Source organism: Ammospiza nelsoni, chromosome 17 (assembly GCF_027579445.1).
Source record: "Ammospiza nelsoni isolate bAmmNel1 chromosome 17, bAmmNel1.pri, whole genome shotgun sequence".
Lineage (NCBI taxonomy): Eukaryota > Metazoa > Chordata > Aves > Passeriformes > Passerellidae > Ammospiza > Ammospiza nelsoni.
In genome coordinates, this window is record NC_080649.1 from 16,538,507 (window position 1) to 16,564,695 (window position 26,189).

At 53.2% G+C, this 26,189-nt stretch overlaps 1 protein-coding gene across 1 annotated transcript; it reads right to left on the reverse strand.

The window, feature by feature from the left end:
- Nucleotides 1–847: 847 nt before the first annotated feature.
- On the reverse strand, nt 848–26,189 carry LOC132080766 (hydrocephalus-inducing protein homolog). Its single transcript, XM_059484050.1, has 16 exons — nt 26,160–26,189; nt 25,654–25,781; nt 24,234–24,402; nt 22,595–22,794; nt 20,870–20,994; nt 19,392–19,596; nt 18,018–18,207; nt 16,832–16,931; nt 15,486–15,604; nt 14,163–14,386; nt 12,179–12,312; nt 9,779–10,011; nt 7,921–8,021; nt 6,539–6,674; nt 5,927–6,091; nt 848–973 (listed from the first exon to the last, which is right to left on the reverse strand). The coding sequence occupies exons 1-16, from the start codon at nt 26,187–26,189 to the stop codon at nt 848–850; spliced, it is 2,385 nt and encodes a 794-aa protein (XP_059340033.1).

A 26,189-nucleotide genomic window follows, 5' to 3' on the forward strand; every position in this document is an offset into this window, starting at 1 on the left:
GCAGATGCTGTACATGGCCCGACACATGCCAGAATCGCAGCGGTAGAAACATGTCTGCAGAACTTAGAGGATAAGATAGAGGAAAATCATAAGAAGCTTAGAGAGGAGATTAAAGAAGACCTTGTCCAAATTTCAGCAGTACAGATTAGAGGTTCTGGTATTCAAGGCAGACATCTCCCAGATGGTGAGAGAAGGTACACCCCACAAACTGAGCTGTGGTTCTACCTGCGTGATTGTGGGCAAAACATGAGAAGGTGGGATAGGAAACCTACTGCTGTTCTGGCACAACGGGTGCGTGAACTGAAGGAAGCCACCAGGAGGAAAGCAGCTCCAGTTGCCCGTAGCCAAACCACCAGGTATGATGATGATGACATGTCTGATCCTCTCGAAGGAACATCCAAAATATATGCCCAGGGAAAGGATAACCAGGCTTAGAGGGGCCCTGCCTCTAGCCAGGTAGAGGCCGGGGAAAACAATGTTTTCTGGTCTGTGTGGATTCGTTGGCCTGGCACATCAGAGCCACAAGAGTACAAAGCTTTGGTTGATACTGGTGCGCAATGCACATTAATCTCATCAAGACATGTGGGGACAGAGTCTGTTTCTATTGCTGGTGTGACAGGGGGATCCCAGGATTTCACTTTGGTGGAAGCTGAGGTGAGCCTGACTGGAAATGAGTGGAAGAAACACTCTATTGTGACTGGCCCAGAGGCCCCATGTATTTTGGGCATAGACTACCTTCGAAGTGGGTATTTCAAAGACCCAAAAGGACTCAGATGGGCATTTGGAATAGCTGCTGTAGAGACAGAGGGCATCCAGCAATTGAACACCTTGCCTGGGTTATCTGAGATTATCTGCAGTAGGATGCCTGACGGGAGAAGAGCAACGAGTGCCAATTGCCACTTCCATAGTGCATCGACGACAGTATAGAACCACTCGAGATGCCGTGATCCCCATCCATAAGATGATCCGAGAGCTGGAGAGACAAGGGGTGCTCAGCAAGACCCATCACCCTTCAACAGCCCCATTTGGCCTGTGCGAAAATCTGAAGGAGAATGGAGATTGACAGTGGACTACCGTGCCTTGAATGAAGTGACTCCACCACTGAGTGCTGCTGTGCCTGACACATTAGAGCTCCAGTACGAGCTGGAGTCCAAGGCAGCAAGGTGGTACGCCACTATAGACATTGCCAATGCCTTTTTCTCCATTCCCCTGGCAGCAGAATGCAGGCCTCAGTTGCTTTCACATGGAGGGGAGTGCAGTACACCTGGAGCCGACTGCCCCAGGGGTGGAAGCACAGCCCCACTATCTGCCATGGACTGATCCAGGCTGCACTGGAAAAGGGTGAGGCTCCAGAACACCTACAATATATTGATGACATCATTGTGTGGGGGAAGACAGCAGCAGAGGTGTTCCAGAAAGAGGAAAATTTCATCCAGATTCTCCTAAAAGCTGGCTTTGCCATCAAGAAGAGCAAAGTCAAGGGACCTGCCTGAGAGACCCAGGTTCTAAGAGTGAAGTGGCAAGATCGACGGTGTCAGATTCCCAACCAATGTCATCAACAAGATCACAGCAATGTCTCCACCATCCAGCAAGAAAGAAACACAAGCTTTCCTAGGTGCCATAGGTTTTTGGAGGATGCACATTCCCGAATACAGTCGGATCGTGAGCCCTCTCTACCTGGTCACCCTTAAGAAGAACACTTTCCACTGGGGCCCTGAGCAGCAACAAGCCTTTGCACAGATCAAGCAGGAGATCGCTCATGGAGTGGCCCTTGGCCCAGTCAGGACAGGACCAGAGGTGAAGAACGTGCTCTACTCTGCAGCCGGGAACCATGGCTTGTCCTGGAGCCTTTGGCAGAAGGTGCCTGGGGAGACTCGAGGCCGACCACTGGGATTTTGGAGTCGAAGCTACAGAGGCTCTGAAGCCAACTACACTCCCACAGAGAAGGAAATCTTGGCTGCCTATGAAGGAGTCCAGGCTGCCTCAGAGGTAATAGGCCCTGAAGCACAACTCCTCCTGGCACCCCGACTACCAGTACTGGGGTGGATGTCCAAAGCAAAAGTTCCCTCTACGCACCATGCCACCAGTGCTACATGGAGCAAATGGATTGCTGTTATTACACAGCGCACCCGTATTGGAAAACTGAATCACCCTGGGATTCTGGAAATAATTACAAACTGGCCAGAGGGTGAAAACTTTGGTCTCGCTGATGAAGGGGAACAAGAAGCGACACGGGCTGAGGAAGCTCCACCATACAACCAACTGCCAGCAGAAGATCCACGATACGCTCTCTTTACTGATGGTTCGTGCTGCATTGTGGGAATGAACCGGAAGTGGAAAGCAGCCGTATGGAGCCCCACACGACAGGTGGCAGAGGCCACTGAAGGAGAAGGTGGATCAAGCCAACTTGCTGAACTCAAAGCTGTTCAACTGGCCCTGGACATTGCGGAGAGAGAGAAGTGGCCAAAGCTCTACCTCTACACTGATTCATGGATGGCAGCCAATGCTCTGTGGGGATGGCTGGAGAGCTGGAAACAGGCTAACTGGCAGCGTAGAAGAAAACCAATTTCAACTGCTGAAGAGTGGAAAGACATTGCTACCAGGGTAGGGAGGCTACCTGTGAAGGTCTGCCATGTGGATGCTCACGTTCCCAAAGAGTAGAGCCAATGAGGAGCACCAAAACAATGAGCAAGTAGACCAGGCTGCAAAGATAGAGGTGTCAAAGATAGACTTAGATTGGCAACATAAAAGAGTTATTCCCAGCTCGATGGGCCCACGATGCCTCAGGCCATCAGGGCAGGGATGCCACCTATAAGTGGGCACGAGACCCAGGGGTGGATTTAACCATGGACAGTATTGCTCTGGTTATCCATGACTGTGAGACGTGTGCTGCCATCAAGCAGGCCAAGCGAGTGAAGCCCCTCTGGTACGGTGGGCGGTGGTCCAAGTACAAGTATGGGGAGGCCTGGCAGATTGACTCCATCACACTGCCCCAGACACGCCAGGGCAAGCGCTACGTGCTGACCATGGTGGAAGCCACCGCTGGATGGTTGGAAACCTACCCTGTGTCTCATGCTACAGCCCGGAACACCATCCTGGGCCTGGAAAAGCAAGTTCTGTGGAGACGTGGTACCCCTGAGAGGATTGAGTCAGACAATGGGACTCATTTCAAGAACAGCCTTATCAACACCTGGGCTAGGGAACATGGCATTGAGCGGGTGTACCATATCCCCTACCATGCACCAGCTGCAGGAAAAGTAGAGAAGTACAACGGACTGTTAAAAACCACATTGAAAGCATTAGGTGGGGGATCTTTCAAAAACTGGGAGCAGCATCTGGCAAAAGCCACCTGGGTAGTTCACACCCAAGGCTCTACTAACCGAGTGGGCCCTGCCCAATCTGAGCCTTTGCACAGAGTAGATGGAGACAAAGTCCCAGTGGTACATGTCAAAGGTTTATTAGGGAAGACAGTTTGGATTAATCCTGCCTCGAATACAGACAAACCCATTCGTGGGGTTGTTTTTGCTCAGGGACCAGGTTGCACGTGGTGGATAATGCAAAAAGATGGAAGAACACGATGTGTACCTCAGGGAGATCTGAATGTTGGATAAAACCTCTGTAAATATCACTGTTTGCTGAATGTTATTACCATTGTCTGTGTATAGCTGTATAATGGATGTATCATGTATGTACTTGTAGAGTTAGAGTTTATATTAGTTTTAGTAGTGAGCAGATGATATGGGGATAAGGGGTGGAATGTCCTGGGTTGACCATATGATGCTTTTATCCCCAATCGTCTCATTCTGTTTATGTTGAATAATAAGTTTTGCACCTTTAACAGTGCTCCAGAGAGTGAAGGGGGGAGAGAAGAAGCGCGCAGTTTGTTTTCATACACTGCACTCCACTCCCCCACATTCCTGCTCCTGGACTGTTGTTGTCGCGGACAGACAGCGGGACCGAGCTCTTCTTTGGCTTTTTAGTTAGTGTTAGCTAGCTGAGGCAAAGAAGTTCCCTGGACTGTGTATTTTCTTTTCTTTGGACCTCTTGAAACCTGCTCTGGACTGAACCCCCAGGAGAGCACCTGCAGCTGCACCTGTGGCCCACCGGGCCGGGCCTGGCCTGCGACAATTCCAGCACCGGAGGGACTGATCAGAGACTGAGTGAGCTGCAACCCAGGGACGGGCTTTTCTCAGTTTGTCATCTTTTTTAGAGTGGCAAGGGGTCTCATTGTTTGATATTGTTTTGGTTTTATTGTTTAACAAACAGGTTTTTTTGCACCTTTCTCCAGGGAGGTATTTTTTCCTGCTGGACCAGTTGGGGGGAGGGGCCGATTGGATCTGCTTTTTTCCCACCGCAGCTTCTTCGGGGGATTCTTCCCCAGATTTGGTCTAAACCTGGACAGGGCTCTGGCTGCCTCCTCCTGCCCAGTCCTGAAGTGCCTCCATCGAGTTGCCGGGCAATCCAGACTGGTTCTCATCTCCTTTGGTGGCTGGGGTTTGAATTTAGGTGGGTGGAGCTCATCTCTGGAAAATAAATAACTATGAACAGGAACCTGCAGTGGGAGAGAGGGAGGGAGGGACACCTGCACGAGCAGCTCCTGGCCAGGATGCAGCCCCTGGCTGGGTGCTGGCTCGTTGGACTGAGAAATGGTTTGATCCAGCCCTTCCCAATCCAGGCTGGGGCAGGTCTGTTCTAAAGGCAGCCCAGGGATGGCACTGAGGTGCTGCAGCAGCTGCAACGGCTCGCATTGAGCAATTACAGAGGACAGGCATTTACACCTGGTGGGGATGCAAAAAGCACAGTGGGAGAGGAAAAGACAGAGAAGGCAGCAAAAAGGTGAGATTGGAGACACCGAGGGGCAGACCCAGCCAGTGCCCAGCCAGCACAGCCCACCCAGTGCCCAAGGCCAGAAACTCTGGTGACTCAGGTCGCATTCCCCATCCATCCATCCTTCCATCCATACATACACAGGCTGTGGTGCTGGGATCCTGCCAAGCTCTGCCAGCCTTGGGCTTGGGGAGATTTCTGCCAGCCGTCCTGAGCTCTGTAATTGTGCTCTCTGTTCCAGGAAGCAAGCAAGAAAGATTTTAAAAAACCCAAAACAAACCACAACAGATAAGCCTAAAAAACCTTCAACAGCTCAACCCTGCTCAAGTTATTTCTTTAGGGACAGCTACCACTCTCCAGCTGAAATGCTGGGCTTTTGGGGATAAAGAAAATTACATGTTCACCTCCAAATTGAAAAGGATTAAGCTAAGAGAACCTTTCAAACTAAAACTTACTGTCCGAAAGCTTTTATCTTTGCAAGAAATCTCTAGGTAAGACCAGCCTGACAGTTAAACAACTGGTTCTTCTGGTGGGGAGAAACCCTCCTCTTTAAGGGAAGCAGCCTGATAGCCAAAAGCAACTGTTTGCTCAAACTTCAGGCTCCCTGGCACAGCCTGCATTGCCTTTCCTTCCTGTTCGCTGATTTACAGGCAGTGCCACGATGGCCCGGGTTCAGATGTTTGGTGCCATCCAGGGAATTTGGCATTGCCATTTCCATATGTTTTAATCGAAGTTTCAGTCCTTGCAACCACTCTTCAAATGCCAGCTTTCCTTTCTTTTACACAAAGCTCAAGGTTCCCAGAAGACTTCTGACATCGTCTCTTGCGCTCAGAGAGATGACATTTTCAAACAGATGTTTCCAAAGTTACCAGCATTTGAAAGAATAATGACCTCAAATGCCCCTGGATTCCAGCTTAGCCCAACTCCATTCTGTGTCAGACACTGAGATTCCCCCCTCTAAGGCAGGAGCTGTTTGTGCCCCCGTCCCTCCTGTCCTTCTCCCCAGCAGCCTGTGCCTGTTTTCCCCGGCAGAATCCCTGTCCCTGTGCACCCTGCCAGGAGCAGCTGCACACAGGCTCACATCTCCCCTTGCCCTCACCAGGGGGTTTCTCTCATCCCCGAACACGCCGATGAGAACGTTGGTGCGATGAGTGCCCAGGGCCTGCACTGCCACCACAACTGGGATCTCTGCTGTGCTCTGGGGCTGCACAATCCCACAGGGCTTGGGGCTGGAGTAGAGCACAGCAGAGTCCTCCTTGCGCTTCTGGAAGGGACACAATGAAACGCAGATTCAGAGGGACCTCTCAAGAAACTGTAGGCTCCTTAACATCCACCACAACAGCAGCTTACACACACCTTTAAAGCTCCCCAGGACAAAGGTCAAAGGCACAAACAAGATGCAAGAATTGTAGGGTTAGCACTCCCAGGGGATCCTGCAAGGAGGCTGCCAGCACAGGCACTGGTGTCTGTGGGTGCAGCAGCTTTTCACAACCCTCTAAGATCTCCCACAGGAAAACACCCTGAGGACTAGAGCATCAACTGTTTCCTCAGGAGCTTAAACTGCCTCCTCAAGTTTACAGTTGGGTAGGATCCTGTTCTCAGCAGATCTTTAAGACTGAATAGAAACCAGCAAACTCTTATCCAAACCCTTTGTTCCCCTAATAATCTCCTCAGGAATATTTGACAGGAGGAGGTGGATGTGATGCCAAACCTGGGGAATAAGCCCGTAGCAGCCAGGAAGGTGGCTGGGATTCCTAATGAGGATCTTTCTCTCGTAGGGCACCTTCAGGTGGCACTCATCACACAGCACCACTGGGGAGGACACTTGGAGCTCAGGAACGAGACATCTGGGCAAAGAGATGAGCCCAGGACAATCAGAGATACTGAGAGAATGGAGAATGCCTACCCCCAAAGACTGTGAAATGGAGCAGAACACATTGGTCACTGTCAAATGCACATTGAAGAGCCCTACAGGGATAAATTGCCTTCTACCTCTTCCCACTCCCACATGTCTTGTCAAGGAGGGGCAAACCCTGAGAGGCAGCACCCAGAGGCTGCCAAGTGCCCCAGGCAGAGCACTTTGCCCCACAGCTGCCTCAGCCCTTCCTTTACCCAGGAGGGCTGGCAAGGACTCCTGCAACAGTGCCAGTGACCCACGAGCTCTGGGGGAGCCTTCCCAACAAGGATCAGTGCTCCCTAAGGCTCAAGGAACACACAGCTCCAGGGTCTCAATAAAACTGACTCCCTTCTCTGCCATGGTGCTGTTGCCCTGCCTGAGAACTCAGCTCTTTGCCCCAGCCCTGGAGGGCACGAGACAGCAGCTGCCCCACAGAGGGGCTGATCAGCCCCTGCCAGGCCCTGCAGCTCCCTGGCTCCTTCACTGCACAGCTCCAGGCACTGCCTGGCCCCAGCTCCACCTGCTGTACACAGTGGCAGCCCAGGCACTGCCTGGATGGCTCTGCCTGGCACAGGGAACAGCACCAGGGAGCTGCATCCCTCTGGGCATCACACTGACACCCACAGCAGCACAGCAGCATGGAATTCTGCTGCAGCAACAACGACTTTTGCTCTCAACTCTGACAACATTAAAGCTCAAAATGGGAAGCAGAGGGAAGGACAAAAACTGGAGCTGATCTGCCACATCAAGGGCTGCTTTCCCCTTGTCACACCTTGCCCTCCCCACTCTTGCTGGGAGCCACTTCCCCTCTGCCATGTGCCCTCATGGACAGAGGCAGAGCCTGACTCTCAGCAGCTGCTTGGTGTGGCCCAAACCAGTGCACGGTGCTCACAGCCAGCACAACTCCACCTCTTGCAGCCTGAAGGAGAGGAGGCCCTCAGGAAATTTGTTCCACCTCAAGCACCAAAAACAAGGCCAATTAATGATATCATTCCTGGTGCCTTTAGAAGAGGGCCCAGGACCGTGCTGGGCTGCGAGCAAACGTGCTTTTCACCACAGGCTGCTGCCCAAGCACTGCTGTTCTCGTGTCCAGCTGGCACAACATGAGGGCATTCAGCAGCACTTCTTCTTGGCAGCTGCAGCCAGCACAGCCTGGGCAAGGCAGTGCCTGGGGGAGGCCAGGCAAGGGCTGGTACCTGGCTGTGATGATCAGGGATGCCACTCCCTTGCCAATACCCTCCAGGTCCACCAGCAATCTCCGGTAGAACTCCATCACCGTGTTGGAGCACAGGGTCACCTGGTGGAAGAGAAGAACAGTCAATTCTTCCTTCCCAAAGCTCATTACCCACGGGTGATATCCTCCAGTTCCTGAGGGAGGATTTGCCCTTCATTCTTCTGCTGCTCCATGTGTACAGCACAGTCTCAGAGTAACAGAAGCCTTCTGGCAATACCACATTTGTTAAACACACCTTGCTATCAGGGCACAGGTCAGTTACATTAAAACATTAGACTACAGCTCCATGCACCTCTGCATTCAAATTAAGGGGCCAATTTCTCATCTGACTACAAAGACATCCATGCCGAGGAAATCTGACTTGAGCACAATGAGTTCAGCTTTACAGCAGGAGGCTGAGGGCAAAGTGTGGCCCAGCAGGTGCTGGGCAGTTCATGGCTGCCCTGGGACCCCGAGCCCGGGCTGGCTCTGAGAACTCCGGCCCCACGCCAGGAGTGGGGAACTGCCCCAGGCTGGGCATTGACCACAGGCAGAACCCTCAGAACTGCCCCAGGGTGGGCAATGACCAGAGGCAGAACCCTCAGAACTGCCCCAGGGTGGGCATTGACCACAGGCAGAACCCTCAGAACTGCCCTAGGGTGGGCATTGACCACAGGCAGAACCCTCAGAACTGCCCCAGGGTGGGCAATGACCAGAGGCAGAACCCTCAGAACTGCCCCAGGGTGGGCATTGACCACAGGCAGAACCCTCAGAACTGCCCCAAGGTGGGCAATGACCAGAGGCAGAACCCTCAGAACTGCCCCAGGGTGGGCATTGACCACAGGCAGAACCCTCAGAGCCTCTTGCTCTACACTGCAAGAGACAAGCCACCAACGGGACCAGGCACAGGAGAAAGGAGGAGGATCTGTGTCTTGAAATTACACAAGAAAGGTTTATTCCAAGCAAAAGGATCAGAGCCAAAAGAGCCCTGGACACTCCTGTGCAAGGGCTTTTGTACAGACACAAATCAGGGGGTGGATACAAACAGCAAACCAAAAGGGAATCCTCAGGGAAGCACTGAGGGGATTACATCAAGTGTCTGGGGCCACTTTGGGTAGGAGGGTGGGGAGGATGGCTCACTTGGGCCAATGGGACCTCCAGGCACAGGGGAATTCCAAAAGGGGCGTTGCAGACAGGGATTGGCTCCAGGTTAAATTGGCAAAGAAAGTTGGGGAACAAAAGGGGCTGGGTTTGACAGGCAGGGAAAGAGCTGGAACACGGGGCAGGGAATGGCATGAGGGACAGCTTTGAGGGAGGCTAAAACCCAGGGGTAAACTAACTCGGGGACAACACGGGGTACAACAGAACAAACCACTTAACAAGGAATCAGTACAATAACTTTGAACCGCTACACATGGCTGCAGATTTTTTTGTCTCCACTGGAGCTTCCTGCAGTGAACACAAATCATTCTGCTCCCCAGGAGGGGGGAAATGACACCAAGAAGAAAAGCTCACTGCTTGATACAATGACATCTCTCTAACAGCCACCTTCTGCCCTCATCCTTGCTCTGCCCCGTTGCAATCAAATCAATTGCTCTCAAAAACACAAGAATGGTTTCAGGCCTTGACCATAAGGTCTGTGAGCTCAGCATATGATTTTGGAAAGCAAACAGTGCTCCTTGAGGAACATCCCAACTAAGCCAGCCAGCAGAGGCCTCCCAGCAGTGCAGATCTCTCCGTGCCAGGATGCTCCAAGCTGGCACCAGAGCTGAAGCCCTCCCACCCTGCAGTGCAGCTCCAGCCCTGGTGCTGCAGCGGCTGTGGCTGGGCTCTTGCCGTACCTCGATGTCCCGGTGTCCCTGGGGGAGGATGGTGCCTCCGCTGGGATTGATGGTGAACTCCCTGGGCTCCACACGGAAATGGATTCCCTTGCTCCAGGCCGGGTCGGTGTCCCTGCGGATCTGATCCACGCTGTCCACAGCCGGCTGCGTGCCATCGTCCGACATGCGGAGCTGGAACGTCAGGGGCACCGCGGAGCTGTTGGTGAGGCGGCAGCGCTGCGTGTAGGGAAAGCCTGGGCAAGGACACAAATATCCATTCAGGCACCCAGCAGGCCATGATCCTGGGGGCAAGACCCTGGCAGGATCCAAGTGGCATTGGAGTGGAGCTCTTTTTTTTCTGAACTACAGCTCACCCAGAAGCTGCATGAGGAATTAATCGTGACTTAGTTCCCTTTGACACAGATTCCAGACTGCAGCCTTGAAAATGCCCACTCCTAGCCCTGCTGAACACTGCAAGCTTCTCTCTTTGTGATGGGGCCAAGCTCCCTCACCTGCCCCAAACCAGCACCAGTTCTCTCTCAGTGATGAGTGTGCACCCAGACCCAGCATTTACTCTGAGAATTCAAGCTGTCCAATTCCCTGCTCAGCCTGCCAACACTCCCACCTTTTTCAAGACATATAAAGAGTGAGTTGTCAGTGAGAAGAAGCTACAGCAAAAGAAAGTGAGGATGGGATCAGCAACTAGAACGTGATGCAATGCTCCCTAATGCAGCTTCTCTCTGCAGGATCCTTAAGGCATCTCTTGCTTTGGGCCAAACAGACTGAGCACGTGACAGCTCAGAGCCCACTCAGCTGGGGGCACAGCCGAGCCTTGCTTTGAGATTAGCAATCAGGAACCAGGTCCCACCTCAGCCCACAAACAGGGACATCACAGCCGTGCTGCTCACTGAGAGTGCTGCCTGCAAGGGTTTACCTCACTTTGGCTCTGAGATTTGCTTTCCATCCTGCAAAGCCAGAGATACAGCCACTCATGGTGGGGATGTCCTGCAGAGCGCGCAGAGCAGCCACAGCCTGCTCTGCACTGCACATCTGGCTGGGCGGGCCAGCTCTGTGGGGAGGAGATTTCTCCCCAGGCCTGCTCACCAAGAGTCAATGGGACACAGATGGGGAGGAAAAACAACTGCAGCTGCAGCCCAGAGCTTCTCTGTGCCCATCCAAGTGACCACTGCCAGCTCCAGCAGGGACTCCAGCAGGGAGGCAAGAGAGGCACAAAAAGGACAAACCCAGACGTCAAAACCTCCAACGAGACTGAGGCCAGCACATGCAGACAGCAGTCAACAGTTACAAAGAAGCAAAGATACAACAGCTGCCTTCAGCCGAAGAGCCCTTAGGCATGAAATTGGATTCAGCAGGATCAGTCTCCTGCTTCACACCCATATTTCCATCTGTTGCCTTTCTTCTTTCATTCCTTCCAAAGTCAACTTGACAAGCGCCTCCGTGGTGATGCAGGCTGGGGAAGAAGCAGCTCAAGAAAGGCAATGAGTTTCCTTCAGAAGTTCATGAACTTCATTGTTCTGGCTTTAGGCTTGGCAGCGAACGTTGCCCTGGGTCTGGGAAGGGGGACAGGGGTTCTGGGGGGTTTGGGGCGGTTTTGGCCCTGGGCTGGGCTTTTCCCTTGGGGGTTTTTGGGAGTTGTGGCGTGATGCCGTGGGCGGCTGTGCAGTGGGAGCTGAGGCTGGGCAGGGAGCGGAGCTTCCCTTCCTCCCGCTCGGGGGTCGCAGCTCGGCCGCTGCTGCTGCGGGAGGTTTGTGCTTGGCCCGGGGCTGCCCTGGCTGCAGCTCAGCGCTGGCACCGACCCTGCCTGCCTGCCCCGCTGCTGCTGCTGCTGCTGCTGCTGGGCACTGCCCGCATCCCCCTGCCCTCTGGGGCTTTGCAAAAGGAGCATTTCCTCCTTCCCTTCCCTTCCCGCACCGGCTGGGGGGGATCCCTGCCCTGCCAGAGCCCACAGCTCCTCCTGCTGTCACCAGAACTCCACCAAAGGGGAAAAACAGGACCTGGCATCTGGGAAATGTCTGTCCTTGCCTTCTTGTCTGTGCTCTCCTGTGACAGTCTAGCAAAGAACTGTTATTCCTTTTCCCACAGTTTTGCCTGGGAGCCCTGTCATTTCAAAGCGATAATCATTTGGAGGGAGGGGCTCATCTTTCCTTTCCAGCAAGATTCCCACCTTCCTTGGCAGACATCTGTCTTTTTAAGCAGCACAGAGACACCAGAAAATTCTGCCTTTCTATTCCTTGCTTCCATTGGATCTCACAATGGCAAAATGCCCCCTGAGGCAGCAGCAGCAGCAGCCCTGCAGTTCACAGCCTGAAGAGGCTGCTGGGGCAGGGCAGGAGTGAGGGATGCTTTTCTGTTGGAAAGCACACATCCCTGAGGCTGTGTCCCAGCCCAGGGAACACTCACCAAAGGAGATGTCCCCGAAGTCGAGCTCAGCGAGGTCGAAGTGTAAACTCGGTGCAGTGACGCTGCCCCTGCAGGCCGAGGACAGAGCAGGCAATGGCTCGGTTAAAGGCATTGCAAAGGTGCGGCTGTCGTGGCTCGGGGGCACAAAACCCGGGCTCAGGGCACCCTGGGTTTCCAGCCAACACAGCCCCGTGTGCTCAGCACAGGGCCCTGGGCACAGGAGGCAGCTCCAGCCAAGGGGCAGCAGCCAACAGCCCCTGATGGGCTCTGGGCACAGGGCAGGCAGGAGAAGCCCCCGGGTTGCTGGGGGTCCCATGAAGGACCCTGAACACACACCCAGACATGGCTCCGTGCCTCAGTTTCCCCATCTGCAATGGCATGGACATCAAGGTGTCCCCACTAACTTCTGTAAGCAGCCCTTCCAGCCACAGCTTCCCTGCTTTGCTCCTTCTGAGCTGCAACTGCTGTTCCCATGGAGGAGCTTTCTCAAGAGAGTTTGACCCACACAATCATTACAGACACTGTTCTGAGACACGAATCCAGGGCATTGCCAAACATCCTCTGAAAAGAGCAGCAACAGTTCTACCCAGGGCACAGATGAATCCTAGAGGAAAGGACCAGCTTGTCAGCAGTGCACCAGCTGGCACAGCCAAGAGCAAGAGCTTCAACAACCAAACTTGGCTGTCCTGAATCTAGCACAGCACCTCACCTGCCCTTGAACTCAGCAGACACACTCCAAAAGCCACCAACATCCACTGAAATCAGCACTTGAAGCTGCACAACATTCACCAGTTGATTTCATGGTTGATACCAATCAGTGCCCACTCTGCCTTTTGGTTCAAAATCAAGAACCAGTGAGCTGTGTCCTCTATTGTACTCACAGGACTGCCCCTGGCTCTGCTCTGCACATCTCAACAAGAGACACCTGCCCCTGCTCAAGGAGAAAGCTGCTTATGCACAAACACCCCATGGCCATTCTGGGGGAGGGACAGAGGAGAATCAATTATTTGATGGTGAAAGGTTCCCTCTGGATTTCCAAATGAAAAAAGCAGCACTTTTCCTCCAAAAACAAAGGCAGCATCATTGTTTCTCCACTATGGGCGCACCTGCTCACCACTTTTCTCTTGCTAAGGAATAACTTCCTTGTTCTTCTTTACCCGTCTCCCTTATCTCATTGGTATCATCCAGTGCAGATTGCTTTCATTTCTTCACTGCCTTGAGCCAGTGCTGCCCAAGAGCAGCAGCCCAGCTCCAAAGCTGCAGAGCAGCCAGCATCAGCTCTCCTGCTTCCACTCCATTATCCTGCAGCACATGGCTCAGGCTGGCAGGGACAAGGCCTCACGCTGCTGTGGTGCTGAGCACTGAGCTCTGCCTCCCCTATGATCCGCCCTTCTCCCTGTGGCTGGGCCAGGATTGTCTCTTGCCATGGCACCAGCCCACGGGATGGTGCCCAAGTCCTTGGCACAGTTCCTGACTCCCACATCAGTGCTTTGCTGGCTGTGCAAAGGAGGCACCAGAGCCCTCTGGGCACAGGAGCTGGGGGCACAGCTTGTGCCCCACAGCATGGCCATGAGAGGTGAGCTGAGGCTGCTGCTGCCCATCTGGCAGGGATTATTCACACAAGGTTTTACAAACACTGCTGCTGCTGCTGCAGAATCAGCCAGGCTGGCCCATCTGCAAAGCCCTGGGGGCCTTGCTGGGTGTTCAGGTGGGACATCCCAGAGCAGCTGCTGCCCAAAGCTGATCCATCCCACTGCCTGCCATGGCCCAAGGCACAGGGAGATCCCTGCAGGGACGAGTCATTCCAGCTCCCGGCTACCACACAGGGCAGGAGGCAGCCTGACACTAAAGCAATGCCAGCGGCAGAGCAGAGATTCAGACCTCAGGAAACACCTTTCTCCTCTGCTCCACCCCAAAAGGAGGCAGGTGGGGGATGTCACAGAGACAGCTACAGATGTGCCCACCCAGCTCCCAGGGTCCTTACTTGATGGTCAGGATGGCAGGCACAGGAGATCCAGCCACACTGAACCGGAACTCCTCCTCAAAGCTCCCCAGCACGGTGGCACTGAAGGAGATCTGCACAGCCTGGCTCCCACCTGCTGCAATGATGCCCTCCTCGGGGGCAAACTTGAAACACAAACCCAGGTTGGTGGCTGAAGGGAGACAGGTGAAGGGAGCATCAATAGCTCCTTGGTTCATCAGTTTCACCTGCAGCAGCAAGAAAGCAAAATGGAAATACGTGTGGAATCTTCCCTTCTTGTGAGTTATTGTCTAATGATGCAATGAACACCCAGAAAAGGCAGAAGATGCTTTGTGCTGCTGAATGGCACAAGTCCAAAGATACAACAGGACAAGTTCTGCCTTTGGGTTTTCATGCAGAGCAGTGGCAACTCCACAGAACTGCAGTCACCCTGGGCTTATCCCATGGGCACAGAGCAGTGCCCCTCTGCCCAGCAGCACCAAGCACATTGAGAGCTGGCGCTGAGAGCAACGTGGGCTGATTGCAGCTGCCTAGGAAATCACCCCAGAGCTGCTGCTGCCCCAGTGAGCACAGCTCCAACAGCACCATCTGCTCATTCACCTTTTCCCAGACCATGAAAACAATACCTTGAGAATGAGGCATCAGCATCAAAACGTGCAGACAGCACCATCTTTTGGTGACAAAACTCAGCGTGTCTTTCCCATCCACAGCCAAGCTTTTCAAAGTGTCTGCCATGATGCAGTGCCTCATGAAGTTTTGCAAGCTTGACTCTACTGGGGGAGAGGCAAATAGGTAGAAAACCCCTTTGCTTTATTCCCAGGAACACTTTTCTCTTTCTAGAGCCAGAGATGCACCGAGGCTGAAGTGTGGTGAGGGACTGGTCAGCAAGGGAGAGAACTCCCAAGGATTTCCTGTGATTGCAGCAATAAGCAGAAGACACTTGGCTGGCAGCTGTTGGCAGTGGGCTGAAGCTCAAAGGCAGCCACTTTGGTGCAGCTGCTTCTGCAGAGCCCAGTCCAAAGGTGCCTTGTGTCTGGCACTGCCACAAAAGCCTCTGAACATGCAGCTTTGGGAGCCAGTGTTGGTTTCATGTGCCAAGGGGTTGTTTTGCAGGAAGCCTCCCAGCTGATCCCTAAGGAAGGCTGCCCAAAAGCAGGGACTGGGGCTTCAGGAACAACTGACACACCTTTGTGACCCCCCAGATTTGAGCAGTCCATCAAATATTCCCTGCTCACAGCTGCCCAGGTTGGCAGCAAGTCCACAGCTGCACCAGGCTTGCTGCTGCCTCAGGAGCCATCAGGATCCATCCCAAGCCCTGCTGCTCACCTCACAGACATGGGGGGTGTTGACGAAAACGTTCCCAAGGTTCAGAGTAGGAGAGCTGAGTTCAACCAAGGGTCCTTGGCCTTCCCCTCTGAGCTGCAGGGGCAGCCTGCTCTCACAGCCTGGGGAGAGATGTCCATTGCAGTACAATCATTCCCTCTGCTCCACTGGATTTTCCAGGCTGCCTCAGTGCTAGACCTTGACTCTGAGCTGGATGCAACCAGCTCCTGATGCTGCAGGAGAAGATATGGACCCTTCTCTTCCCTCAGGACATATCCCCGGAGGCTGACTTGCAATTTCTAACCCATTCCCTGGGCTGCTTTCCAATTTGAGCCACCAGTTTGCTGAGTTTAAAACATCTCTGGTGCCTGTAGTGACAGGTCAAGGAGTAATGGGTAGAAATGGAGAGAAAGGAGATTTAGGTGAGATATTCGGGAAGAAATTTTTCCTGTGAGGGTGGTGGGGCACTGGAGCAGGTTCCCCAGGGATGTTGTGGAGGTTCCAGCCCTGAAAGTGTTCCAAGCCAGGCTGGATGGGGCTTGGAGCTCTCTGCTCTAGGGGGCAGTGTCCCAGCCCATGGCAGGGGCCTTGGCACTAGATGATCTTTAAGGTCCATTCCATCCTTACCATACTGTGATTCTGTGGTTTCCTTCCCATGCACCTAGAGGAGCTTTGAAATCCATTCAGTGCAGGCACAAAGCTCCAACAGGGTTTGGCAATTGCCAAACTCCCTGGCCCAGGAGCACAGGACTTTGTTGCCCAAGTGCTCCCCTTGTGACACTCAGCACTGTCTTCTATTGCCACAGACTGAGAGCTGCAAGGTGACAACTGCCACACAGGGAGAGAAGCAGCTGCTGGCCAAGGCTGCTCCCTCTACCAACAGCCCGGGCTCAGTGGGCTCAGCCCCCTCTGCTCTGCTGCTGTCTGGGCACTGGGAGGTGGTCCAGGCTCAGGGAGCCCATTTCTAACTCAGCTCCTGCTTCCTGATGATGGATCCATGGCAAATGGAGCCATCCTGGAGGCCAGGGGCCTGCAGGGGCTGAGTGCTTGTTCACTGAAGCTGTTCTGCTCTGGAGCTCTCTGGCCTTTGAGGGAATGCTGGCAAAGCCACGGCATGAAAACCTCTCCCTGCACTGCCTGGGCTGTTCTGGGATCACTCAGGCACACACAGCATTCTGAGCCCTGGCCTGGCACGGGAGACTCCCTGGGAGCTGCAGGGCCAGGGGGGATGTGCCAGCACTGCCCTGCTGACCAGGGACCCTTCCCAGCACTTCCATGGGAGCCCAGTGGGCTCAGGCTGGCACCATGGCTTCACTGAGGGGGAGAGAGGCAGGGCAAAGGAGCTGCACCTGAGATGCTGCAGTAAGCCACACTTCCATACTCCAGTGCTTCCAGGGGTTTGAAGGTCACCTTGATTTCAGCTGAACAATTCGTCCCGATTTCTCCCTCCTGCAGCAGAAAGAGACAGCAAAACATTGCTGTGCAAACTTCACATTGCTTGTTTTCACCACCCTCCTGTAAGCCTTTGTTTAGAGCATCAGTGATGAGTGAACAGCACAAGGAGCCAAGGAAACACTCCAAACCCAGCCCAACACAGCTCTCAATGCTCAGCTGATCAGCTCCCACTCTCCACAATATTCCTGCTGCTCTGACACAAGCTCTTGGGCACATCATGCTGCTGTCAGCTACAGTGGGATGCAACTGCCACTGTGCCCTGCTGGCTCTTGGCCTTAGATGGGCCATAGCTGTAACCAAGAAGAGAACATGATCCCCTTCCTTGGAAATAAAAATATTAGTTTAACCTCTACTGAAAGAAAGCAGAGGCTGGGATTATTCTAGGGTTTACTCCAAGATGAGAAGGATGTTCCACTGTGCAGACACCAGGCATTCATCATCTCTCACAATGCCAGTACTCAGAATCAAGGCTCTGGTTGATGGGAGCATGTGGCAGTTTGCTTGCACCACCAGAAAAGGAAAAGGTTTTCTGTCCCTGTGTGCAGGACAACTCCAAAGGCCCATTTCAACCTTCCACCCTGGTGTCCAGGCTCACAGATGACACTGGAAGGGACACTCAGAAATAGTGCAAGGCATGGTTACCGGAGGGCATTTCTGTCATGAACCTTGGGCTGAATTTGGCCTCCTTTTGCCAGGGAACAATTGCAAGCTTCAGGTCAGTGTGTGAGCTGGCAGTGCTCCAGCAGCCTCTGCTGAGCCCCACGTGTGGGGGGAGCCCCTGCCTACAAGAACTGCTCCCTGGGACACTGACAGGGCATGCAGGCAGTGCCTTGAGCTCGAGCCTGGCAGCAGAGCTGGGCTTTGTCAGGCTCCCAGCCCTGCCTGGAGCCTGCAGGGCACAAATGCTTTCAGCAGCAAGCCCTGCACCCTCACCAGAAACTCCATGTCCTCCCTGCCAGCACATGGGGCCAGCTGAGGATCTGCCCAGTGACCGCAGCCGGGGAAGGGGTGGGTGTAGGGAGTAGGGTGGATGGGAGGAGGAGGAGGAGGAGGAAGAGAATGTTCTCAGCTATCACTTACCATTGGCTCAAGGAAAAAAATGTCATCAGAGAACAGCATGGGGTCTTCTTGCACCTTTACCATCTTCTCCTGGTCCATGCTGCTCAGGAGGGCACTGTGATCCCCACATAAGCCCTTCACCTTCTCTGTTTCTTTCTCCTCTGGGAAGTTTTCCTGGGACACCTCTTTGGGCGGCCGCAGCAAACACTGCCTGCAGCCCCAGGGAGAGACAAGGCCAGCAGATGGTTTCATGAGCCACAGATTTGCAGAGAGAAGTGTGAGCACAGGAGAGCAAAGCACTTGAGGAGGAGCAGCAGCAGCAGCTCCCCAGCAAAGGCTGAGCCCAAGCCACGAGGGTCCCACAGGGATCAGAGGACAACTTGCTGTTCCCTGGCCCAGCAGGGAGTTTCACTCCACCCTTGCAAGCTCAGCAGAGGTTTGCAAAGCCAGCATCCCTCCAGAGAGCCTCCTGCCTCAAAGCCTCTGCCACAGCTGAGGGAGAATCAACCAGCCATTTCTAGTGGCTTTTCCTCCCACTGAGCTGCTCAGGGGGGCACAGAAAGATCACAGAGCACCCACTGCAGCATTTCCCTGGCAAGGGGAGACAAAGCTGGCTTGCAGCTACGTGTTACCAGCATCACTCTTTGTTTCTTCCAGTTTGGACCTGCCCCGTTCCCTACTCTGCCTTTCACAAGAGCATCCCAGAGCACTTCCACAGGAAATTGATGAATTCAGGCACCGATTCCTTTCGGGGACATTCAAGTTTTTATATGCAATATGCATGAAAACAGAGGCTCTGAGAGGGGAAGGAACTTTGCTGTGCAGGAGGGAGACAGCAAACTCCTGGAGAGACCTTTTCATGAGCCAGAGCTTTTTGGATCCCATCCCAGTGCATGGCACTAGAATGTCCTGAGAGGGAAAGGATCCTGCACTATCTTCTCTCACAAAAAATCCTCTCTGCTCTGAGAGCTCAAAACCTCTCTGACAGCAGCACAGGGACACACTACCAGCCCGCATGGGCAAGGAGCTTTTGAAGGAACTAAAGGGAAAAAAGAGGGTGTATCACCTTTGGAAAGAGGGACTGGCAACTCAGGAAATGTCTAAGGATGTTGCCAGGTCATGTAGAAAGAAGGTTAGAGAGACAAGAGCCCAATTAGAAGGTGAGGAAATCCAGTCATCCCAATCAACCTTTCCTTCCCAAAATGCCATCCCTGGTTGGAGTATAAATGAACTGGAATGCTGAGTGCTGAGCTCCTGAAGCCCAGGGACACACACCCCAGTGCCGGGCATGGTTCACTTGGCCTAAACCATTCAAAAGCACCAACATCCCCTGAGGCCACACGTTAGTTTCAGTCTTGGGCCTGTATCTCACTGAAATGCATCTTTCAAACCAACCTCCTCTTCGCTTCATTCTCTTCTTCCTCAGTAGCAAAAGCCTTCCACTGGAAGTGGGCTGTGATGTTACTCCTGTTTTCAATGAACAGAGTTCTGTGGCTTGACATGGTGGTGAAAGTCTTGTCAAGCTCCACGGAATTTGTGCTCAGCCCAACGTTGACATCTACAGCTTCTCCCTGGAGCTTTGTGTGGATTCTTTCTTCACCTGGAACAAAGCAAAGGGGAGTCTTTGCTCAGCTCACTGGCTGATGGAAGCACAAGGGACAGAGCAAAGCACAGGGCACAGAACAAAGTGTCCCAGTTTTGCGCTGAAGGAGCACTTCTGTGGACCACCCCATTGATCACATCCTTCAGCTCTGTGTGTACAGCGTGAGGATGTCCTGGGCACCTCCTAAAACATCTTATTTCTGAGGGTGTTTGTAGAGATTTGGCCCCAAGGGGACAGGATGGAGAGGGAGATTGGTCCATGTGCTCCGGTGACCCACTCAGATCACCAGGATTTCTGCATCCAAGTCCTTCAGGTGACAGGGCTGAGGAGCCCTGCTCAGTCCCGCCTTGCCCAGGCTCTCCCCGGGCATCCCAGGAGACTCCTGTCTCTCCTGATCCCTTGGATCCCTTCTTGCTGACCAGCAAATATGCCTGGGGGCAGGTGGGCAGCAAAAGGAGGCCCAGAGGAACAAGTGAAGTGACAGCCCACAGCAGGAGGGGACACAGGTGAGGAAACACAACCAGCCTGGCTCTGCAATGTGACAAACCACTACAGAATGAGCACCGTGAAAATCATCTCCCTGTCCAAACCCACAGGCACATCAGTCTTTAAATATTTTATATTGTTCTGATCTGAAAAACCAAGCTGGAGCATTTCAAATCAAATAAGAAAGGGACAAAAGGAAAGATTAGTGAGTACAGAGCAGTTTCTACATTCTACTGAATGGGATCCCTCAGTCTAGAAATCAAATGGGAGATAGATGTGAGAGGTTTGCAACAGCTTGAACAGCCTGGGAAATGGGGACAGGGAAAAACTCATTTTGATTTGTCACAAAAAAGGAACTTGAGGGCCTGAAAATGTTGTTAGGCAGAAACTACATCTATGTGTAAGGGCCACACAGAAAAAGGGCCTGTGACAAGCCAATGGAGAAGCAGCATATGGGACAGAGGTGTGCAAGAAATCCATTGCATTGGAGAGAGTCTGATGGAGACCTCACCTACAGCACTGCCCAGGAATCAAATAAAACTTCACCCAGGCATAGCCACATGGTGGTGGAGAATCAGAGTTCCTCCTTCCTCCACTCAGCAAGTCCCAGCAAAACAGCAGTCAAAAATCTTTGCCTTTCTCAAGCCCCTAAACACCAAGGAGTTCTCAGTTTGCTTTGGGGTAAGGCTGAACAGGGGAGGCACCTCTGGAGGCAATGCAGGGGATGGGACAGCAGGGAGCCATGTGCAGAACTGTCCTGTGCCCTGCAGGGCCCAGCACTCACCTGAGCTGCAGCACACGGCCAGGGAGCCGCAATGGGCACCGCTGGCCAGCGGGTGAAATGCCACTGTCACCTGCACGGTGTCACCAGCGCCCAGAGCTCCTGTGGCCGGCACCACGGAGAAAGGACTGCAACACAGAGAGAGGGGTCAGGCCTGGGGACGCCTGGCCATGAGATTCCTGCTGCACTGCAGCTCCCTGCAGCTCCCTTGGGCAAGCAGGGAGCAAACCAAGCACAGGCAGCACAAGAGACAGAACAGACAGGATCACAAACAGCCACTGAGCCACTGCTGACAAGATCCAGCCCTCACAAGACCCTGGGGGTAAAATGGCCTCAGCTCCCCATACTCTGCATCCAGCTCTCTGCAATGAGGCTCAAGGCTCCCACTGCCAGCAATCCCATCAGAGATTGGTTTGTGAAAAGCACAGAGAGGGTTCAGAGCTATTTGCATGCACAACTTGACACTGACTGCCTCAGGAATTTCTCTTTTCCTGCTGCCTACAAATCCCATCTCAAGAGATGCAAATGGTAGGGCACTCCCTGTCCTGGGAGATTACAGCCTAGGAATCAGACAGGGAGAAGGAACTTTTCTCTGAAGACCAAGGAATAGTTCCTGTTGAATTTGCAGTGTGCTTCTTTGGTTTATTTTACCTTGAAAACACTGTGATTTAGCCTAAAAAGGGCAACTTTTGAAGGCATTTCAATGAAAGCTGCTCTAAGAAAAGGAGTAATCAAAACTCTGAAAGAGTGCAAATGCAGATTAGAGCAATACAGTGACATGGAAACCCAAAAGGATGATGCCATTTACAGTCTGAAGGGTCCAATCCCAGCTAAATGAAGCACCACGAGCAGCAGCACATCAAGGAGGCAGAACCGGAGGTTTCTGTGTGTTTACCAGCAATGCAGTCTGGGACTCTGGGCTGTCATGCAGGCTGGTAACTGTTTGCTTGGCCCAGCAGAGAAACTCTGTGCAATGTGTTGGAAATAATGATGCAGATGCGTTGGTGCACTTTGGATTTAACAGGAGCAATCAGGATTTAGTCACCAGGTAAACAGCTCTTGCCTGATAAACACAAGACTCTGTGCTTTGATGCTCAGGGACAGCTCAGGGGAAATGTGCTTCTGCCCAGCAGCTGCTGGGCTTTGTGCCCTTCTACAGCCCCAGTGAGGAAACCAAAGTTCCTGGCCTTGGTGCTTTGTTGCTGGTCAATCTGTCACTTCAAATGTGTTCTGGGGACTTTGCTGATGAATGCATCACACACAAAAGCAAAGAGAACATCTGGCAAGCTGAACTTTGTTCATGTCAGTAGTAACAGCTGATGAACTCGCTTCAGGTTCTGCTCATTAAGGACCTCTTGCTGTAATTATGGGCTGATCTGTTCCCATTGCCACTGGTGAGGACATCACTGCTGGCTGATGGAGAAGCCTTGGGCCAGCAATGTTCATGTGCTGGACGTGAGACTTTGGAGGGAGGGGAGGAAAGACAAGGCCCCAGCAGCCCCAGAGCCAGATCAGTGCTCGTGCTCCTGCATCTGCCCCCTGCTGTCCAGGGAATCTGGGACACAGAAAGCTCCAAGGCCACTGAAAGCAAGAGCAGATGCCTTCCATCCTGCTCACTTCCAGCCAGGCTGCAGGGCAGCAGATCCGGTGCTTGGTTCCTTCTGTAGCTCTTTCCCAACTCTGCTCTCACCCAAAGCTGTTTGCACAGGGACAGATGAGCTGCCTCACCTCTGCGTGCTCAGCTGGTACCGAGCTGCCCGGGCACCGACATTGTGCACCAGCAGAGTCTGCTGGGTGCTGACCTTGACTGGACACTTGGAGAAGTCCAGCTGGGCAGGGAAGTCCAGCACAGCTCGGGCACCAATGGCCCGAATTGGCACAACGATCCTTTCCCTTGCAGTGAGGCACACCAGCTCGTGGCAATAATCCTGCAGGAAAAGAAACTGGCTCAGCACAGGACATTTAGTGCCATCCCCATGGCAGAAGAAAAACCATTTCCTATACCCCTTCAAGGGCATCCATTTACCTATTGCACCCTCACATGAACACTAAGTTCTACTACTATGTCACATTTTAAAGGCACCTGCGCACTTTGCAAAATCCGTCTCAGTGGCATTCAGCTCTTGTTTCACTTGGGTCATACAGATAACAGCCCTAGGCCACCATCATTTTTACTCTAAACTGTAATGATGTTAAAGAATTCCTAAGCTCCTTCTAAGCAACATGGAGCTGGGGAACACAGGACATTGCTCTTTACGGTTCTATATTCCCACTGTCTGAGAATAGGACAAAGTATTCAACTGACTCTAAGCAGCAAAAGGAAGAGGAGAAAACAGCTGCACCCAAAGACATCCTGCACCTCTGGCCTGGTGCAGAAACATCAGTTGGCTCACAACTCCCCTCTAACTTTGCCTGTCCAACCAAGTCAGGAGAAGAACGGTGCTAAGAGGTAGCAGGATGCTGTTGGAAAGGGCCTCTCTTTGTTTCCCTGCAAGGCTTCCTCCCTTCCATGCCATGCCCTCAACCCTTCTGTATGAACAAGCCTCCAGATCAGAACATTGACCATCCAGATCCCAGCACTGAGATCAGACTTGCCAGGGCCTCAGCACTGCTGTGCAAACCTCCCCACAAAAGCACCTTTGGCACGGAATGGGTGCCAGCTGACAGAGCAAGCACAGGGACAGGCATGAAGACAGAGCCCCAGCAGTGTCACTGCCACGGGCTCTGGGCTCACAGCTCTGCCTGCAGCTTGTACCTGCCCTACACCAGCTCCTTCAGGCAGGTGTCCAAGTGCCCTGCAGCTCAGCAACCTCCTGCTGACCAAGGGCACCCAGGGCCCAGTGTGCCTGTGCCAGGCCGGGCTCATGGGCACAGCACATCCTCTGCCCTGGCCCTGCAGCTGTGCCATGCTCACTTGTGCTCTGGGACAGCACAGCTGACAGGCTGCACAACAGAGGGGGTGAAAAAGCACTGGCTGTGCTCCAGCCCAGGGGCAGGCAGGGAAGCTGTTGGCAGTCCAGGAAGGAGGAAAGCTCTCTGACCTCTTTGTTCCTCCGGTGTTTTCCATCAGAATGAAACCCCTTCCACTGGACCTAGAGATGGCCCAACATCTATCAACAGCCCTCTGTCATTTTCATCCTGTTTCCCATGCATCTTCCCTTGGCAATGCTCAGCAGTGTGCAGGGAGGGCAAGCAGAGCCTGTCAGGCCTGGCTGCAGTGCCTGCCAGCAGTGCCAAGGTGTGACTGGCTGCAGGCTGCCTGCCCACGCCTGGAGCCCAGCTCACAGCATGCAATGGGCTGGAGCCAGAGTGCAGGGAAAACAATGGCTGTGGAGATCATTGTGTGCTTTGGCTCCTCCAGCCTCACCTTGTTCTTGCTGGGGGTGAAGCGGATGCGCACAGGGGCAGAGGCGCCCGGCGGCACGGCACGGTACGCATCGCTGGAGCTCACCAGCTGGAAGTAAGGTGAGCTCTCCATGGAGACCTTCACCACGTGAAGAAACTGCAGCAAAGACATGAAATTATGATTTTGCCACCTGTGGAAACAGGACGAGGGGAGACCTGTCCATGCCCTGCTAACATCCCTCCCCTGCCCCTTTTCCAAAGCACTTCCAGCTGAGCAGGCACAGGCACATCATTCACAAGGCTGAACTTGAATCCCTTCTCTCTGGCTCCAGCATTTTGGCCAGGGGCAGTAGGGCAGCGCCTGCTGGGAAGGAAGGGCCGAGCAGGTCAGCACCAGCAGGATGGAGACACAGCACCTGAACCAAGTCACCTGCATATTCAACAAGGCCAAAAAACCTGCTGGCTTCTGCCTGCGCACAGCCATGAAGTGGTCATGTTCCTGAGGGGGAATGTGCTACCTAAAAGCAAACCAGCCCATTTCTGTGGGGGAAGGAAGAAATTCCCTTCTAGCAGATCAGGTTTGGGTAGGGACCTTCTGGGGATACAGTCAGGCAGGCAGAGCAGCAAGACAGGAGACCAAACACTGTGGTCTTACTGGGAATAAAAGCAAACCTGAAAAGCAAAAGAAGGAATGAACACAGCAAGACAATCCCTAAAACAAGGAGATGGCAAAGAGAATTTAAATGGCCAGCAAAGCAGCAAGGAAGAATCATAAAACCATGAGAGCAACCAGCTTGCCAAAAGTGACAGAAACACAGACAGGCGGTGTCTATTGACCGTGGGGCTTCAGAGGCATTTTCTGCCTGGAGAAACAGGACCGGCACTGACTGACAGTGTGGTTCCAGTATGCAAAGCCAATCTTGGCTCTCCGGGGCTTCCTGCTGCCTGTGCAGGCAAGCTGGGCTGCTGGGCATTCCTGCCTGCAACCAGCAGGCCAGGTTCGGCCCTCTGGGGTACACAGACACAGCACACATGCATTTTCTAGCACACTGATATCATCAACCCCTGAGCACCAAAATGCTCTCCAAAAGTCTAAACCAGATGATTTGGACTCCCTCCTCTCTCCTCCTGCCAGCCCACTCTTGGCACAAGCCTCACTTGAGAAAATGTTTCCCAGACTGAAATTCAAATGGTCTCAAGTTTTCCTCTTTACAGTGGAACACAATTGACGTTTTTCAACTTTTTCCCTCTCAGCTCTCTTGGGAAACTGCAAAACAATCCCAGTTTCTTCAGGTGAAGGTGGAAACCTCCAGGAGCACATGGCTTTGGATGTGCTGTGCTTCTGCAAAGGGAAAGCAGAGCACCGTGTTGCTTCTGGAAAAGCTGAGCAGAGCTGGATGAAGCTGAGCAGGAGCCTCAAGTGGCACCTAAAGGCCTCTCACTGCTTCTGCTCCATCACTCTGATTGCAGGGCTCTTGCAGAACACGGTTCCTGCAGGGCCAATGCCATTAATGAGAAGTGATTCCAGCATAAAGTGCAGAAGGCTCAGCCCCTGAGCTTTGCCTGTGAGCTGCACAAAGGGAGCCAAACTGGCTGAGAGAGGCAGAGATTCCTACCAGGAGCCAAGATTAACCAAGGACACACAGGGTGTGCTATAGACCCAAGACAAAGCATGAGAGCAGGTAAGAACTGTACAGCCCTCAACATTCCAGTCAATCCAGAGCTTTCAAGAGAAGGAAACTCCTTTGGGATAGACACCATCAACGCCTGGCCAAAATCTGGGGACAATTCCCAGCACAGGAAGATTTCCACCATCTTGCAGAAGAAGGTGCTGAGACATTTGCTTCTGCATGTGCTGCAGCAGATAACTTGCTTTGCTGTACACTGAGGGAATGAGAGCACTCTCCTCTTCCAGCACAGCGTTAAAGCTCTGCGTGCCAGCACTTACCTTGTCCTTATTCATGAGAGACAGCACCAT